The sequence below is a fragment of the Symphodus melops genome (genome assembly GCF_947650265.1).
Source record: "Symphodus melops genome assembly, chromosome: 11".
In the NCBI taxonomy this organism is placed as follows: Eukaryota; Metazoa; Chordata; class Actinopteri; order Labriformes; family Labridae; genus Symphodus; species Symphodus melops.
The window spans coordinates 11,160,186-11,179,888 of NC_136701.1; the positions used below are offsets into that span (position 1 = coordinate 11,160,186).

General features: G+C 39.6%; 1 protein-coding gene across 2 annotated transcripts in view; it reads left to right on the top strand.

Annotated features, from left to right (window-relative positions):
* LOC306831444 (roundabout homolog 1-like) overlaps positions 1-19,703 on the top strand; it is a 98,074-nt gene that overhangs the window by 27,576 nt on the left and 50,795 nt on the right. For both annotated transcript variants that reach the window (XM_079355555.1, XM_079355556.1), the window contains one exon: positions 6,812-7,138. In XM_079355555.1, the coding sequence (XP_079211681.1) occupies positions 6,812-7,138 (327 nt within the window). The remainder of the gene's footprint in view (positions 1-6,811; positions 7,139-19,703) is intronic.

Sequence of the window (19,703 nt, forward strand, 5' to 3'; positions counted from 1 at the left end):
TGAGCATTGTGTTGTTAGACGCATGGCAGGAGAAAGAAACCCTGATTTACAGCATTGTAATTAAATGTTTTCATAACTTCCACGTGATTAAGATCGCCTTTACAAACGCACGTGAAGAAGATCAGATATGTCAGCGCGGTGTAGAAAAGAGTGTGGTTGCAAGACACCTTGTCCTGGCCACACACAGACACACAAACACACTCGCATTCCTTCCCCCACATAGTTGAGTGAATGACAGTGTTCAACTGTTCCACTTAATTGTAGTTTATACAGCCTGAGAAAGAATGTCAAGCATTTATTGGTTCCCTGTGTTTTACTTTGCAAATGAATGAGTGTGTCTGTATGTTTGGAATAAGTGTCTCCAGGGGATGAGCAACACAAATGGTTTGTTTTCCAATGACTCATTTTTGTTTTTGATAAAAAAAATAATCACGTGTTTTTTTTTTGGAAATGTTATTTCTGCTTTCCTTTCCAAGAGTTAATTGAGAAGATGTATATCACTTTTATATCTGTAAGATAAATATGAAGCTGAAGCTCGAAGGCAGTTAACTCAGGTAAGCGTAAAGACTCTCAAAGCTCTCCTTCTAACAGCTTATCTTTTTGTTTGTTCTCGACACAGACTGAAGTGTAAAAGTAACGGATCATGTGTTTTCTAATATGACATTAAGTGAGCACATTTTGTGTTAGTTCGTCTGTCATTTCATGTTGAATTTGAAAGAATGTGGCTGTGAAATGCCTTTTAGGATTAATTTCTGGACTTGTTATGCCTTTCCTGTTGAGATAGAACAGTGGGTAAGGGTCCGAAATCCAGGAGAGAGAGAGAGTACAGGGAGCAGCATGCGGGAAAAGGAGCCAAAGGCTGGATTTGAACCGAGACTGCATGCTTCAAAGCCTACAGCCTCTGTACAGGAGACACGCAAACTAACAGCTTGGCGCCCCGAAACGTCTACATTTTGTGTGGCATGAAGTGCTTCATTGCCACTTTTTAATATCACAATTTCAAAGATTGTAACTGTGACAACCGCACAATTGGACATCTCGTCTCAACTCTGGTCTGTGTTTTTGGTTGTTGTTTTGGCTTTTTCCTCTACAGTTATTGCTTTACTAGGAAAAGATAGATAACTGTTTGTTTAGCTCAAACTGTGTGGAAACGCAGGAGTTAATGACAAACCCGTTTTTGTGTTAAGGTTAACCATTAAAATGCCAACATTCTTGGCTATTTTTTGGGATATACGCATGGATATGATTGGATTGAAACAATTAATCACAAACCAATCGATCAGTAAACACAAATGAAACATCATACCTGAACCAATGCTGTGCTGCAGCCATGAAGTTATGATTCAGTTAGCTGAATGTTTAAATCAGGTCCCTGGTTTTTTGCCCGTCTGATCCACAAACGTCAGAACCTGGCTGTTGGGCAGAAGATGTGTTCAATATTTTGACTTAAGATGTGCTAAATGATATCAAAGGTGTCGCAGTGATGCACGGCAAACACTTGCATAACATCACCACCTTGTCACGCAAAGACTCCGCCGCTGTGAGTTCAGTGTCACAACATCGGGTTGACTGCCTAGTCTGGGCCTGTGAAGTGTATTTTGGGATGTAAATGCTGACAGCACTTGTTTCTTTATTCAGACACAAATTTCATTCTGCACGACAGAGTGCGGCTTCATCCACTATTTAGTGTGAATTCTGCGATGGGTTAAAAGTATCAACAGCATCTAACACTTACTGGTGGGGGTTTCTGATAACTAACCTAATATGGAAGATTTCAGAAGTTCACTTTATGCCATTCTCATGTGTTATATTTTTGTATTTGGCTTCTGAGTTTTGCTAGCCACGTCTGTCACTCAGTCGCTCTCTGAGCCTCGAAAACCCCTCTATTGTCTCATTTACGTCTGCTCTGTTGAACCATTATTTGGACATGTGGTGTCATTTAACTTACAAGAGCTCTGCTGTCGACTCAGAAGCTCCCCGAAAAACTCTGTCTGGCCATTAAAAGTGTGGACTTTGATCCAACAGAAACCCAAACGACTAAAACAGACTGAAACAAAGGGATTTCCTTAACAAGACATAGCTGTTCCGTTTACTGCACACTCTTAAGCCTCCAGCAAAACCTTACTGCTGTTATTAACTGTGCCCAGCTGCTTCTCCTCCAGAGCGGTGTTGACACTGGAGCACAGGTAATCCCACTGTACCGCAGGTGGAGATTTACCTTTTCCACCACTGTGGCTTTGGCTGGCTTTGGTGTCAGAGTCATTGAGCAAGCTGATTGTATCACACAAGTGTAAATGTCACCATCTTGTAGAACTTGCTTGATCGGAGAAGCACAGATACGATCATGAATTTTATGTAGCTAGTTTGAAACCCAAATCAACAATGGCCTTCCTATGATGTTTAGGATCCTATCATGCATCCACCGTTACTGGTAGTACTGCTCAACGTACATACCCTATGCTAGCACCTGTCCTTAACCAAACTTCTCTATTCGAGTGGCTAACTCGAACCATCACAGAAAGACCAACTTCTTCAATTGATGCTTAAAACATATACCCTGCCCTTGTACTTACCTTTAACTGAGCCACTCTGTGTCTGGTAGCTCTGTTTCAAACGCTGCTTCTCCGTTTACTCTCACCCTGTCTGCATGCAGCTAACGCAACAGCCTGCTAACTCTGTTATTGTTTCCATTTGTATAGGCGACAAGTGTGTGAAAAAAAAACAAAAAAAAAACAAGAGCTGAACAAGACTCTCTACTTTGATGTTTTTGCCTGTTTAATACCAAAATCCTTGTATAGCTTTAGGATGTGAATTTGAAGGCAAAACTGTAACCTAAGTCTTCAAGTACTGATTCAGAACCATGTGTTCCTGTATGTTGTGTGTGTGTCCATTTGTCTGTCAGCCTGTGTGAAGTGCTTTAGGGTTATTTTTCATACAGCGCTGACAGCAAGAATGGCCTCACAGCAGAAAGCTCATTTAATTGTGAAATGTGATATTTTCACTGTATATTTCTTTGGTTTGGATCCAAACACTCACAGTAGCCTCCTTTCATGCACTGTAAATACATACAGTACAGTACTGTCTATGCCACTGAGGTAGGTCGATCCAAGACCACCAACATTGTGGTAAATTACTCTCATATTTGTCACTTGGTGTTATTACATTTCCTGTGCTCATGATTTGTTGTTTTAAAGCCCTTAGATCCCCCTTCTTTATCACCTCCTCCTTCCCTCCTATAATTTATACCCTCATGGCTTCTTTTCTGTCTTACGTATTCAGCAAATGTAGCTACTTGAAAGAAACACAAAATACTGCGCTTTTCTGCTTAGTTTGTCTGCACATCTCAGTCGATTCTCTAGAGAGACACAGTTGCAAAAAAACCCCAAAAAAACAAAAAACAGACTATTTTCGCACCTTTTTTCTTACAAACAAAGACAAAACACAGACACTCTCCTTTCTGTGTTGTGCTCTTCACTCCCCTTCTGTCTAGATCTTCACAAGACAACAGAACTTCCTGGGGGATGACTGACAGGAAAACAGAAAAAAAACATACTTGTAGGGGCACAGGTGTTACAAATGACCTTTGCCGTGTATGTGTGTACTCCATTGTGCATCTGTGCGAATGGTTTAGCATACTGATTGTATGCTGGCTGCTGGCCCTTTGCAGATAAAGCCCTGTATTCTTGGGGCCCACTGTAATGCCAGGGAGCTTAGGGAGCTGCCTGGACCCTTAGGCATTGGACCAGCACAATTAGGAGAAAAAAAGGCAGCATTTGTGACCATGGGCAACATTCCCCATATTGTTTATATTACTTTTGTTGCTTTAATTGTCTCGACACTGTGTACAATTGAACATCAAGAAAAATATTTTACTTTTGCCCATTTTTTTGCCCTTTGTTATCTTTTTGGTTCATGATGTTTAAAAATACATTTTCTCCCTCTCTCTCTAAATGATTTAAAACGCTTTGAGCATCACATTTGGTTGCTAATTCCTTTGTTTTACAAATAACATTTTTTTATGTTGCATTTCTAGAGGGCACAGTGTTACTGCAAATGAAAACCTGTCTTTTTGCTATTATCAGTTTAGCCATTGTGCTTTATTTGATAACAGCACTTAATAGTATTTGTCCATCTACCAGTCTGGCACTTACTTGTAAAAAAAAAAAAAAACACTCCCATCCGTCTCAGCCTTCCTTTAGTGTTTTTTTTTTTACTTCTTTTTTTTGCTTTGCATGTTAAGAGGCCAATCAAAGGTTGTTACCATGGTAGCAAACAGTTTTACAAGTATCTGTTTCTGTCACCATTTTACGCATCTATTGCTTAGTTTGGCATATCTCCATTATGTTTTAACATCATAGTTCTGTGATGGCTGAAACTGACTTTCTGTTTACACTGGGAGGAGATTTATCTTCAGTGTGAGATTTTTTCACTCTCTGCTACACAGCTCCTCCATTGCACCTTTCGAACAGTTTGTGTTCTTACTATTCAAGTTTTAGTCATTTGCTATTTTTTCTCCATCAAAACAGCAAGTCAAATTCATTTTAGGCCTATGTTATGCAAGTGTTATGCACTTGGGAAAAAAAAAAAAAAAAATATATATATATATATTCTGATTCTGATTGCAGTTGGTAGGATTTGGCAGAAATCTGTGTAGGTTGCCTCAAATCATAATTCCAAAAGCTTTCTCCATACCTAAAGTATGCACCTAAAGTTTGTGTTTAAAGTTTTTTTTTTTTTTATGTATTCAATCTCATACATTAATCAGTTTTGGCCTCTTCCTTCCAGTGTTATCCTTAAAGTCATGCATGCTAGCATTAATAAAAGTCTGCTTGTGCATTCAGTGGCGCTACTGCAGGGACCTCAGGTGGCTAATTACCTGTCTTTCAAAACCATTAAACTTTTCTTATAATTTTTTGGCTATTAGCATACAGACTTTTTGTTACTTTGACATCTCAATGGCATTAAAACGAAGAGAAGACAAAGGGAGAACAAAAAAACAAAAGCAACATGTAATAGTCAGACAGTATGATGGCTCAGCAGTCTACATCCATTTAGTCTGACCGCCCCCAATATTAAATCTTGAAAATGTGAGCCATCCTTTCAGTTTCTTTCAGGATCCTTGCAAACACCCACTCAACCTGACTTTTGTACATGTGTCGAGGTTGTGAGCATCCTCTTAAATAATATCCCCATGTCCTTTATAAGCTTTTGAAAACAACAGTAAATGTAGATTTGTACAACAACACCCGCTAAAACCAATACTAACCCATCTCACAACGTGTGAGGTGTTATCTGTGAGGCTAAACACTTGTCTGTGTGGGATTTATTGGTTGCAGCAGGACTGTAGGAGCTCATCACTCTGTAGCACGCTGGTGATTATCTGCTTTACAGGGCCATTGGCACATTAAAGCGTGACCAGCTGAAGGCTGTGTGAGCTCGTGTTTGCAGCAGCATGAAAGACCAGAAAAGTGTTCCCAGAGCAATAAAACAGGTAAAGAGAGGTTGCGTGGCTCACATGAATACCACAGCTTCTTCATACTTCCTGTATCTCCTCTCCCACAGTCTGTATTATGTTTTATTTGGCAGTATTCAAGACTTCTTTTTTTTTTTTCGACATATTTTGCGTTCTGATTAATGGTGATTTTGAAGCAAAAGTTTTGCAACTGAATCACTCGTGCAGCTGTTTCTTATACTGGAGGCGGGAAAAAAAGGAGAGAAAATGTGGACAGAGTTAGAAGGGTGCTGGCTGTCTGTGTTAGGGGGGATTTGGAAGAGATGGATGCGAATGTGAGATGTACAGTGCTTTGCATTTGTTTACCTGGATGTCATGATGGAGGTTTGCTTTGTCCCCGGCCTCACTGGGACTCATTGTTACACGAGCTTCTTTGAGACGAGCAACATGAATGACATCTCAACAATGTATCAGGCATTAGAGGTGAATTTGTGCTTGTTAGTGTGAGTATATTTGGTGGTATTGATTATTTCTATACCTACTGTGAGGATTTCAGAGACAGTGGTGAAATTGGCTTCAAATGGTGAACAGCTATGGGAGCACAGATGGATGTGTACTCAAGCAGGGTATGATGTTTCATTTTAAGAATGGATGTCTTTTCTCTGACTCTCTTTCTCTTACACTACAATGACACGTATGCATGGAAATGCAGAAATATGTTCCAACATAGATCTAAATTCCTGTTCATTCATGAAGTGTACTGTGAGAACAGTCACAGTACATTTTATGCCTTTCTTGTACTGTTAGATTGAGAAGCAAAAGTTTCAGGCATTTTTAACACAGTTGTATATTCAAATCAGGGAATTGAAAATGGACAGTGTCTATAGCATCACATCGGTTGAGGCGCAGATAACAATTTAATCCCTCTATAATTCAGCCTCCAAGCTCTAAATAAATGTCTATGCAATTACATGTTTTAAGGGGAGACATGTTCTGAGAGATATTACTTCCTGATGATTTGTCATGTCAGCACTGTTGTTTTTAATTTACAGTGCCTTGTGGGGTTCCAACTGCTGAAACAAAAGCAAAAAATGTTATGTGCAACATGCAATTGTGTAGTAATTATATTGTCAAAATGGATTATTGTTAATACGAGGCACTTGCACAGGAATAATAATGTGCCGTGTCTAATTCCTTTAGAGCTGCTGCTGTCTTTGTTGCATGGAAGGATTTATTGGAGGACGTGTATTACGACTCTTTGTGTTGTTTGTTATTACATTGATCAAAATACATATTCACTTTTCTGTATTAAAAATGGCTGAAAGTAATCCTTTATTTTGTCACCCATCTTCACTCCAGGGTCTCGCCTTCGCCAGGAAGACTCCCCTCCCCGCATCGTGGAGCACCCCTCTGACCTCATTGTGTCTAAAGGGGAACCAGCCACTCTCAACTGCAAGGCAGAGGGCCGCCCGATCCCTACGGTGGAATGGTACAAAGACGGGGAGCGTGTCGAGACGGACCGTGACAACCCCCGCTCCCACCGCATGCTGCTGCCCAGCGGCTCCCTCTTCTTCCTACGCATCGTCCACGGACGCAGGAGCAAACCTGACGATGGCAGCTATGTTTGCGTGGCCAGAAACTATCTCGGCCAGGCCATCAGTCACAATGCATCGCTGGAAGTAGCCAGTAAGTCTCGTTGGTGTGTGTTTGTACTGAGAGCAATTGTAACTCAGTTAAAGGTGATGCAACACACATGCAAACACATTTCTTCTCCACTGTGTAATCATCTGCAAAAACACCTAAAAATAGCAACAGTCACACACTGATCCAGACTGCTAAACCTTTAAACAAGAATAAGCAATATGCTATCTCTAACACCCAGGCATAATACTCAGATATCCAGATAACAATTGTCCACGCTCTCTCAAACATTCAAATTGATTTCACAATCTGTCAGTTTGCCTGATGAAGGTAAGGATTAAAATATTGATCTTCAAAGAAACTAAGCAGCAAAAAGGTAAAGACTTGGAACAAATATCCTCAATATAACCTTCAAGGTATCTCCTGCACAACATCTTGAAGCTAGACAAGCAAAAAAAAAAGTAGCTGCTTGAAAAACTAACCTATTTTGGCAAGATTTACCTGAGGAGTAACAGGATGCAAATCAGAAACAATGCCAAATTCAAATCAAATACAAACGTCTGAAACAAGTTAAACAGAGAAAATGTGCTGCCAAAAAATATATATATATACTTGCTGCAGAATGGAGATGTAGGTGAATATAATCAGCAAACATGCTGCAAATACATAAAACACACACAAAAAATGCACAAAGTTCCTTCTTTTAGTGATACAAAGTGAAAGGAAGTCCTCCAGCGACTGTAGGAGGTGTTGATTGGAACTAGGCTTTGAAGAATTATTCTATGGTGAAAACAATTTATGACTTCTAGCCTCCTGCTGGTTCAAGCTCCATGTGCTAGTCAAAGGTGACCAACACTCCCCTGATGCTCAGAGCTCCAAAACTAAGCAGCCAACAGTAGCAGGCTAGTAGCAAAGCTTCATGAGCTAATAGTGGCTAATACAAAGAAAACTATAACAGAAACCATTTCTCAGTAAACAACAGTCAAGTTGAAAGGAAAATCAAGTTTGTGCATTTTTAGTTTGTAGTGAACTGAAGTGTTGTGTTTTTGCACAGTAGCAAGTACACACGTAATATTATTTGGCGAATAGGTTTATTATTCATATACATTAAATACTTGACTGGATATCTCTTAATTATTGTTTAGCCATTGTATAACCATGATTATACTATGTATATTTGGACTTTTCATCGTTTAAGTATCTGCAATGATTTGCTGTTCATGCAATTGTCTCAACTTTCAGTGGCAAATTGTTGAATACACTTCATGATTTTAATGTTGCATTTGTTTTGGACCTTTTTAAGTGTTTTGGAATTGGCTCCTGCATTTGCAGCCAGTCTTTTCTTTTGGAAATGTTTTTGGCAGTTGCAGCAAGTTTCCTCTTGTCAGCCACTGTCGCCCTCACACTTTCAAATCAGCTGATTCATGGGTATTGTATTTGAACAACAATGTCACTTTATAAGCTTGTTTTATCTTCTTACCTCGTTCCAAAATAGTTCAATTTTATGGTTGAGGGACAGGTGGAAGGTCATTAAGCAACCCACCTGTTCGACATGCAGCAGCTGTGTGTATGCTTCAGTCTTCAGGGTAAAACAAGTGCTGAGTGTGCTCCTAACAGGTGACAGTGTCAACTCTGCTGACTCGCAGAGTTGCAGTGTCAAGTGTGTGGTGTTGCCAGTTAAACAGCCTTTCACTGCAGTATATCTTACACAGGAATCTGTCGGGACATCCAAACATATGTGTGTGTGTTAGTTTGAGTGATGGAGTAAAGCTTTAAAGAAGCAGTCAGGGGCTAACGGGCAAAGGTCAAGGCTTGTGACCATCAGAATAGCAAATCCCAAAGGAGAGCAGATTCTGCTGCCCAAAACACTTGTATTTGGCAAACAACATGGGGAAAGAATGCACCGAAGGAGGAAGTGTTGGTGACAAGGGTTAACAATCAAAGACATGCCCTCCACACTCTGCAAACCTCCTCTTCTTTAACTGCAGATCCCCCTCCTCTGCTCAGCTGTGTCAGCTTACACAGCTCCACCAAGGCCTGGTCTCCAGGGCCGATATTTTGCGAAGGTTTTCGAATAATAAAACCCCTCTGATATCCGTTTCACCTTTTGAATTACAATGAAAGAGATGGTCAAACGGTCTCCGAGTAATGCAGGATCAGCACTCCAACTCTGAGAAGCTCGAGCCTCTGCGGGGAGAGTTTATTACTAGGAGTTCTCTAAATTTACTGTGAGGCTTTAAGGTCGAGGGAAGTGGGACACAGAGAGGACTTGTTGAAGCTGTCTGGATGAATTATTCCTCCCTGCTTCATCCCTCAAGGGTCACACAGATTCATGGGTCACCCTGGGGCTGGATAGTAAAACAGAACCCCCTTCGGCAAATGCTGCCCAGTTAGGGAGTTCAAAAGAGGACTGAGAAGCTTGGGAGTGTTAAAAAGAGGACGGACCTTACTCTGCCAATAGACCAACGGCTAACATCATTTTTCTTGACCTGTTAAGGTGGTATTTGTTTCTTAGAGTTTAATTTGCTTTAAGGTTGCTTTGGCAGAAAGGAGCACAATTTAAGTTGGCTGCACTGAGAGCTGGAGTTTAATGCAGAGTAAGTGGCTTACACACATGGTATCATCACAGTCCCATCATGATTTTATATTTTAGTTTTTCACTCAAAACCAGTGAGGCAATAAAACTGTAATACTCTAATAATAGATGCAAACCGTGGATGGCAATCATCTACCAAGAATAAATAATGTGAAGTGAGTCTGAACAGCAATGCAATTATGGTAACATCGGGACACATTTCTTTATTGTTGAAATAGAATGAATTGGAAATTGCTATCTAGACCCAGTGAAGTCCAAGTTTTGTCCATTCAATACTCAGTTTGAAATAGGCTCAAATACTAGCTTTTGAATGTCATGTTTAACCACATGGACTTTACTATAGGGTGTTCCAATGAACCCAAAAGATTCATGTGTGATTAAAAGTATATACACATTACAGTATGTGCATGTGTGTGTCATAACCATACACCAAGTATTGTAGACACAATAAAAAAAAATGTAACAATTGTTAATGATAATAATAATACAATCACTTTATTTAGAAAGTGCTTTTAAAAATCTTTATGAAATGAAAACTGTCATTTTATTCACAGTATGTTACTCCAATCAGGACAATCAATCACATCAACTTCATTCATCACGATGAAGAAATCCTAGACTTAAAAGTAGCTTAGCACCTAAACAAGCTAAGTTAATGTTAGCAGCTGCCTTGATCTGATACAGAGTGCAAAGAAACATCGCTTTTTAATGTGCTTAACATACTTCTTTTCATGGTGTATTTGGTAATTTCATGTAGTAGTTGTTATAATTTCTTGATAAATGCTTAAAATGTATGATTGTAAAACAATCATTTTGGCTTGCCTTTTGCTGTGATTAGCGTAACACTCTATGCTAACACCATGCTGTTCTTCTCTTCCACTTTCAAATAGATGGGCATAGCGGTGAAAAGAAAAACTACCATGTATACTAAATCTTAGGAGATGATGAATTAATTGACTGGCCTACTTGCTATTTCCCAAAACCTAATTTAAAGCAAAGTTAAAGGCATTTTTGTTGGTAATGGCATCACAATAATTCTTCAAAAAACATATTTGATCAATATACTAATAGTTTATCGTCTTTATATAACATTGTTAAGTTGTTCAACACTTGGTTGTCCTGGTGTTACCACAGACTTAATGTACACTTAGTTTCCTTATACAACTGAACATAAAGAACTGTTTTGAATCACTTCATTGTTGTGAACAATATCACTTAGCCAATCTTAACTTAAATGCACTGTAAGTAAAATCTGTCTCTGTCTATCAAAACAATAGCAAAAGATGATGTTGAGGCTCCCAGGGAATCATGGGCGTGATTCTCTCTGCTACTCAACCCCCGCCTTCTATCACAGCAGCACATACAGCAGCAGTACGAAGGCTTTCAGTAGCAACTCCTACTTCCTTATGCAGCTGTCTTTGACGTAACATCTGTTGTTTCCTTAGCAACGATAAACATTTCATGCCTGTCATGGCAGCTCATCATGGCGGCTGGCAACCACGCCAGTCCAGGAAAACATGTCCCGTTACATCTTTCAAATAACATATTTCTCTGGCTTTGATTAGTGTTGAAAATATTTGAGGTAATGTAACAAAAAAAACAAAAAAAAAAAACAGCACAGGTTCTGTCCATTTTTTATTAATTTAGAAAGCTGAATGTAAACATTGTCATTAAATTCCCATACTTTTCCTTTAAGGCACACTTAAGGCAAAGTGAACACTTTTAAGTTGTGATATTAAACACATTTGTTCCTGTTATAGGTCAAATAATGCAAAGAATTTTGCCATAAAGATCTGCAAAAAAAATAAATAAAACACATCTAGAATACTATTGTCTTGATTTTATAAATGCATCAAAAAGGAGGACTAATAATTTATGGATCCTATAAAAAAGCAAATTAACAGTTTCAGTCTAGCTGCAAATCCACATTCAGTAGACTAGACAGTATCTGTGTTGTATTGAAGATATGATGTCATTAAGTGTTTTTTTTTTTTTTTCCAACAGTTCCTAAAAATAAACACTGCATAGTCAGAGTTCATTCAGATAATTGGCTGTCTTGGATATCTTTTCACTTTAAGAAAACGATGGGTTCATGAACTCAGCTACGCAGGAAAGGAGAACATTGTAGCACAACATTGACAGGAACCCTGCCGAGTTTAAGACATTTGAGCTCTTTATCACAAAGTAAATGACGAAAAATCATGACATGTAAAAGCCTAAACTAAATTCAATGAATTCATTGTATAATAACGTTTTCGAATGCTCCTTGGGTTTACCTGCAGTGAGGGAGTGGTGATGAAAAATGTTGAGGCGGCTGACAAAAGACAGGCCGACAGATGTAAAGTGACAGAAGCGGCGAAGGAGTGACAGAGACAGACGGGCTCAGAAGTGAGAGAAGAAGAAGAGTCTGTCCTTCAAGGCACAGATGTGAAACTTGTTTGGAGAAAATTGAGGTGACGTGGTGGAGACATTGACAGATGTAGCATGTGCTGGTGCCTGCAGCGTGACCACAGGGTCAGAAAACTGTGTGATCACACACAACACACACACACACACACACACACACAGGAGAGGAGCCCTTTCTGTGAGCGAAAGACATGAAATGTGGAAAAAAGGGGAAAAAAGACATATAACTTCATTCCTAACCAATAAATGTCACAGAAGACACTCAGCATATTTTTTTCCAGCCTGCAGGGACCCTGGAGGACCCTGGGAAATGAACACGTGTCCTATTGACCTCAGCCACTTGATTCAATCATGGGGCGCTTTATTGAGGTGAAGGCAAAGTCACAGCCTGTGTACTCTAAAGGTTATTGGATAGTGGACCTGTTTCTAAGTTCAGGAAGGGAGAGGAATAAATGATATTCTTGAACTAATTGGACACTGCCATTTGCTGGAGGAAAGAGAGACTCAAGGCAGAGCTGTAAGGTTACAACACGACACTGCAGTGATGGAGCAATGAGGCAGAGAGGGGGACATACAGCCACAATACTTACCAGCTTATGAACTGAGAGCAAGAAACATCTCCTGCTGTTCTTTGTGTCATTGAATTTTCTGAAAGTCTCTTACATGTATCTCAAAGACATGTTTTATATCACACAGGGAATTACAAGATGCAGGTATCAAAGCCAGAATAGAAGACAACAGATCCTTCTATTGTCGACTCTATTAATACACGTATTAAAGGGATTTGAAACAATGCACTATTAAAAACTGTGCTCAGCACATGAACGGCATCTAAATGTGTCCCCTATCCCCAAAGAGGTGTTTCTATGCTTTGTGTTGTACACAACACAATCCTATAAGCATCACTGACATTCTGTTTGATGTGACAGGATGCAACTTCACAGCTGAAGGTAGACTGTTAATCAAAAGCACTGTCCAATATTTTCCGTAACAGCTCACACATTTAAAGCACCTTTTTTTATTTCTGTAGCCATCTTAACTGTACCGTATGTTGGCCTATGTAACACACCTTTTCACGTTTTTGAAAGTGCTCCAAAAGCCCGTTTTCAGACTGGCTTTCTTCACGAAAGCGCAATAACTAAGCTCGGCAGCCATCAGGTCTTTTTGTACATTCACATTGATTCCGTGTGGGCGTAAAAAGGTGGCATCATTTCATCCCCCTGTTACACCTCCGCAACATTCAGATTGAAGACAAAACATCACAGGGGTGTACATTTTGCAGCTTGAGAAAGCTGTTTAAATAGGGCTTTAGACTATGTTCATATACAGGAGTGTGCACACCAGAAGAAACCAGTTTAAGAGAGATAATGAAGCAATCCATATTGGATTTCTGACTACGCTAAATGACTTTCATTATGACTGTGGATACACATGTTTTTGACGCACATTATACAAATAGAAGTGTGTTACACCCTTTACACTGTCTATGAAGAAAAACTGCAAATCTCATAAGGCTGCGTAGTAGACAATACCCCAAGCAGCTTAAATGTTTCAAATATAAAAAGCCAGTTCAGTTGTTATGCGTACTCCATCTTGTTTTTTGGCTAAACAAAAGATAATTGCTCTTCAAGTGTCAATAAACAAAACAAAATAAAGTTGTCTTGGTTATAAGTGGGCAAATCCACTGCTATACTTGATCTCATCTGGGCTCATAGGAAACTATGTTGCAATGAGAAATCATGTAAGCACTGCGGTATCCACATTTCATACCGTCAGTGTATTTAGTCTTGTTTTCTTCTCAAATCTTGAAAAAGAAAAAAGCCAGCGGGAGCGGTGTGATGTTCTGTGGTAATCACATGAATGCATTAACATGACAGACATGTTCTCTCACTAACAACATACTCTCTGAAGTGGATCATGGGATATGTGCGGCTCAGTCAGACTGTGTGATTGACAGCTTAAGGTGGGACCCCTGGTCTCTCTCCTGCCTGTCCGCTCCTCTTTGATTGTAATGTTATTCTGCAAGCAAAGAGTGAGTGTATGAGGCGTAGGATGCGGCGAGGAAAGAGGCGGATTCTCAGAGGTCAGGTTCCCTCTCCGCCTGCCACCTACCCATTAACTAATGGCTTCTCACTTCAAATGGCTGTCACTGTCGCTGACAACTTCCTGCTGCAGTTGCTCCGGATAAACCGATAAATGATCCTAAGTGGCAGTAGAGGGGTATGTCTCAGTGTCTCAGGAAAACTTGTCATTTCTCTCCATATGGATAAAGAGCGATACTATTTGATAGACAAACACTGTCACATTGTAACTGCTGCCACAAAGTCACATATCAGAGTTTATTTCCAATTGACTGTGACAGCCTGTGAGCGCCGCGCTAGCCTCTTGTTCCTCATCCGGTTTTTCCGCTCTTCTTGTTCTCTCCCCACGGTTAGATCTGTTAGTGAATAAGTATCACACTCTGGGGACAGCTGGTTTTTGTTTACAATGTGGAGACTGGGGCGAGTGCACTGAAAGTATTGTCTAAACAATTTTAGTCGCTATATTCCCTCAAGGCTCAGCGTTTCCAAGAGGCTGATTCGTGCCAGAGTGTCAGGACGTGCGGAGGGAGACAGAGAGAGAGAGAGAGGGAGTTTATTTGGCTTGCAGCAGCACGGTGGGAGAAAAAAAAAAAAAAAAAGAGACGGGGAAAGTAGTCAGGAGCTTCTGATAGAGACCATATGGCTTATGGGGTGTGTGGCAATAATACCAGGATGCAAAACTGTTCTCTTTATTTATGTCAGGATTGTTTACACATGTTTGTGTCAACTGTTATTTTGACAGGAACTTACTAACCCTTATACCCCATTGGCAGATTTCTTAATCATGTCAGTCATAGTACCACCTTTTTGTCTTTGTTCTACACTTTACCCTTTATTCCACAGGAGAGATGCATTGTGGCGTTGCGCAGTAATTAAAATATTTTTTTTGTTGGATAATAACCCAGAAGGCGTTGCAAATCTGCACTGTTGAAGGTTCCTCTGCTTTACAGACATACGACCTTCTTTATTGACCATGCTGTGTGTGTGTTTGAGTGTGTGTGCACAACTCAGCCCCACTTTTTTTTTTTTTGCTTATCTGGGGAGAATATGTTGCTGACGAGGGGAGACAGGCCTGCCACAGGGGGGAGAAGCAGCCTGGGAGAGTCAAATCAACAAATCTGTCTGTAGAAGATAGACTTTTTGTGTACAGAGTTCTCCATTGTGCCCATATGTGGGTGACATTAAGCGTATGCTTTGGGTATCCATCCAAATTTTTTTTTTTTTCCTTTGCTCAGCCCCGGTTGTTGCTGGGGAGACAGTGTGTGGCTGAGCCCATTTCCCTCGACAATAAATCTTTTTCCCGCTCAGCATTGGACCTCACTGACTGCTGGCTTCATTTCCCTGCAGCCTCAGAGCTGATGTGTGCAGTCAGCTACGATCCATTCCCCCACCAAACCCAAGTGCGAGCTGTGTCAGGTTACTCTGATGTCATATGCGTTTTATTCACACATTTGCTGATTTGTAACATAACAAGACAAACTTCCCTTGAGGGTCTAATAACTAGCAATCATGTTCATAGCTGCAGAAGTGTTTTTCACAACTGAAATTAATTAACAGTGAAAACCCATCATCGAGTTTCAACTCGCAGAAAACTGGGCACTGACATAAGCTGTTATACGTCTAGTGTGCTCTATATTTTACTTGTGAATTTGTCATTGGGAAGTATTAAAGGCTTACAGCATGGTTGAATAATCCTGCTGTCATTTGGGAGAAGAGATGGTTGTGCTTTTCTCTCAGATATTAGCCTTATCCATCCTCTATCTGTCACTCATCGACGCCAGTAAACAGCATCCGCCAGCCAGCTCTGGGCGAAGGGTTAATTCTGTCTTCTCCAGAGCTCAAAGGTTGTGGTGCATTTTCAGTTAAACCCTAGGACAGTTTTTCATTCGCCCAAGCTTATTCAGCTTCTTTTTTTTCTGGTCGACTTTGTGTGACATCACATCACCAGGTAATAGTTGTTTTATTTTACTCAAATTAAGCCAAGGAAAAGTGAAAACTGCTTTAGGGCATGAACATGAAAAATGAGCCCCCCCTGCCAGATGTGCCCTGTGTAATTGTAGACATGGTTTGATCATTGTTTGTTAATGTTTATGATCAAAATGCCAACTGTTGAAACTATCATTAAGCTAATCAAAATTCTTATGTGAGCTTGTAAAAGCGAACACTTTGCTTTGTCCCTGCCAGCCATAATTAAACACCCTGAATTAATACCAGACAAACACCATGCATGTGATTTGTACATGCTTGTGTTTATTTAAACGTTTTTGTATTAAGTGAGGGGAACAGGTTTTTATCGCTTTGCTTGGCAAGCTAATAGTGGCTGTGTGCTTGTGGCTACAGACAATTTACATTAAACTGCCTGTTTGATTCATTTTGAAATATAAGGAAGATAAAGTTAACCACAATTTCAGTCCATTTTTTTAAGGCTTAGTTCCTTAGTTTCCAAAGTATGTAAAACACTTGATGAGATAATTGTACCCATAGCGGACCACACTCTAGATGCCTGTTAGAAATGTCATCATCTTGGTTCTAGAGAGTCCAAAGTGGTGGTTGAAAGAGCAAAGGGTTAACAAATGTAACTTGTAGTCATTTGCAAGCTTGAGCTTGGTAAACACACACGATTCACACGACTGTAGCTTCTTTGGAAGATTTTTCCCACCAAGAACACAAACAAGTTTACAGGCCTATGTTCTCGCTGGACAAATGAACACCTTTCTAAGATTGCTCTGAGCAGCCAACTCAAAAAATATTCACTTTTTAAGGTCGGAAGTTTAACAATAAAATGGTTGACAGGCCAAAAAAACATACCATGCTTAATCTATATTAATCTATTAATATAGCTGTTGCTACCATAAGCTTGCAAGCGAAAATGTTAACTTGGGTGCACAAAACGAGGAGTTTTGGATTTTTCCATGAAAATTAGAAGCTATTCAATAAAAAAATTAAAAACTTTATTTATCCCCGGATCAACCAGTGAAGTTGCCCACAGACCATTAAGATGAACAGAGGCTTCAGACAATAAAGTCAATCTATAAATATTTTTTCAAACAAAATTTGCATCAAGCCAGAATGCCTCCATTCTGTCATGCAGAGCAGAAGCACAATAACAGCCTCGCGGCAGCCTGTACTGAAAAATAGCAACAGATTGTGATAACTAGCCCCACTACTAAATTCCATCTCTTATCGAACAAATATGAACGTCTTGTACTGCATCTTAGCTTGTTGTAGCAACAAGGAGAACGTTAAGCTTAGATATATCTAACACAAAGAAAAAAAAAACCTTGAACTACATGAAGAACCATGCATCAATAAGTTAACCTAAAAAAAAAACAACGAACAAATACAATGATCTAAGTTCACATTTGATAGAGGTAACTTGCTGGTGGTTGCTGCAACATGGCATAAAGTCAGGATCTACAAGTCCATTTGATGACATATGAGTTACCTTGAATGCAGCTTAGGTTAGTCTTATAGGTAAAGCAACATGTCATCTGCATATTAACAAGCTTCTATTGTAAAAAATAAAATGATGCGGTGAGACGTTAACATAACTACTAACAGAAGCATTTACTCAAATGCTTTATACATGATGTGAGAGATGAACCATTAACTAAAACATTTCAAGGAAAAATTGCACAAAAGATAATACTTTAACAAAAATCTACACTCCAGTTCATACTTTCTCTAAACAGACATAAATTAGAGAGTAGCATTGACAGACTTTTGGAAACATACATCATCATATATTTGCAGTAAATGAATACATTATTTTTGCAGTATTATTCCTACTGCTTACACACCACAACTCAAGATTCTGGAGTCTTCTCTCATATGCTGTAGATGTGCTGATTTATAACATGTAGGAGGATGGGGGACAAAGACTAAGAGAGAAAGGAGCTGTGCCTTGTTGGAAAGCTGAATAATGAGATGAACAGTTCCAAAGCACTACTACCAATTCTGTGCCTGCCTTGCTGTCAGTTCTGCATCCAATACTATTTTGCCATTCCCCTCCTCATCCCCATCCTCCTCCCCCCTCTTCTTCATCCACCTCCTTCTGGAGCCTCCTCTTCATCTCTCTCCTGTGGGAATACTTTGGAATGTGGAGACAGGTTTTTGAAGCAGCTCCTGTGGTGGAAGCTGCTTACAGAAAGCTTTGATGACCGCTGATCTGTTTCCCATTATTTGATATGCACAATATACAAAATGTATGTATGTGTTTCTATGCCTTTGTGTGGTGCATAGCAGAGATGCAGAAGCTGAAACTAGGGTGTGTCTTTGCTTTTGATCTGGAGGCTGCCATTAAAACATTTAGATTTTTCATTTTCATTTTGTCTCCAAATGTAAAAAAATAAATAAATATATATTTTTTAAAGTAGAGACAAGAAATACATTTAGTGTCAGACATTGTGTCAAAAATTGAATGCAGCACTATCCCTTTAAGGGGCTCTGCCTCTTCTACCTTTTATCTGCTGAGTATCAACAGCCTTTTGTGATGTTGACTTTGCAGAATACAAATAAGCTATTTCAATATTTTTCCAATTAATTGTGATGCTATGTGGGGATGTGGTAATAATTAATATTCCACCATCTCTATGTTTGCTTAGCTGGCTGCTCCCTTCCACACCCAGAAACTAAATTCCTTTTTTGTCTGCATCATCAAGGCCACATTTCAAGGTCTCACTTTTATTATGCCAGACAGAGACAGTGAGATGAATCAGTGCCTCTTTCAATTTACTACCTTGCAATCAAGTATGAGTATCTACAAGCACCTTTATAATACATGCTTACAGGTAAACTCTATTCTGTTCAGTCTTTCAAATTCATGGAATCTTCAAACACTACAGAAAATGACAAGAAGGAATATTTATGCAAAACTCCCCCTGCCAATAAAGCTCTCCTCTATTTGCCCAAACCCACTTAATCTATGTTTTTCTCTGTGGAAAACACTCCTTGCCTTCTCCCAGACTTCCTCAAGGCTACGGCAGACATATAACAAAGACACACAACCAGACAGCATTGATGAGGCAGTGAGAGCTGACGGAGAAGGCAAAGCTGCAGGTAACGGAAAACCAAGAAAGAGACCCTGAAGAGAGACTCGAGATAATTAAGAAGATCTTCAGAGTGATACAGCCCCTCAGCACTGGGACTCTTTCGTTAATTTACACACAGATGCCTCTCTACAAGCATGTTGAACACAAGTAACGCACAACAATCCAACTATGTGTTTTTTTTTATTTTTTCATGCCACTTTCAGGACATACATCTGTCTTTTCCAGGCCTGTTTCTGTAATAGAAGTTATGCAGAGCACGTCAGGTTCAACTCATTTTCAAAACAGCAATCTAAAGGCAATTTGTCACAATCAAGCGTGAAAATGTTGCCATTACGCAGCTGAAATTATTTCCATATTTCTTCATTTAATGTAATTGTGTTTCTAGGACAAGCATGTAATAACAATCTTAGGTTCAAAGGTCAAATTGAAATGTGTATGAAATGACTAATAAAACTGTTTTCTGACAAACTTTCACT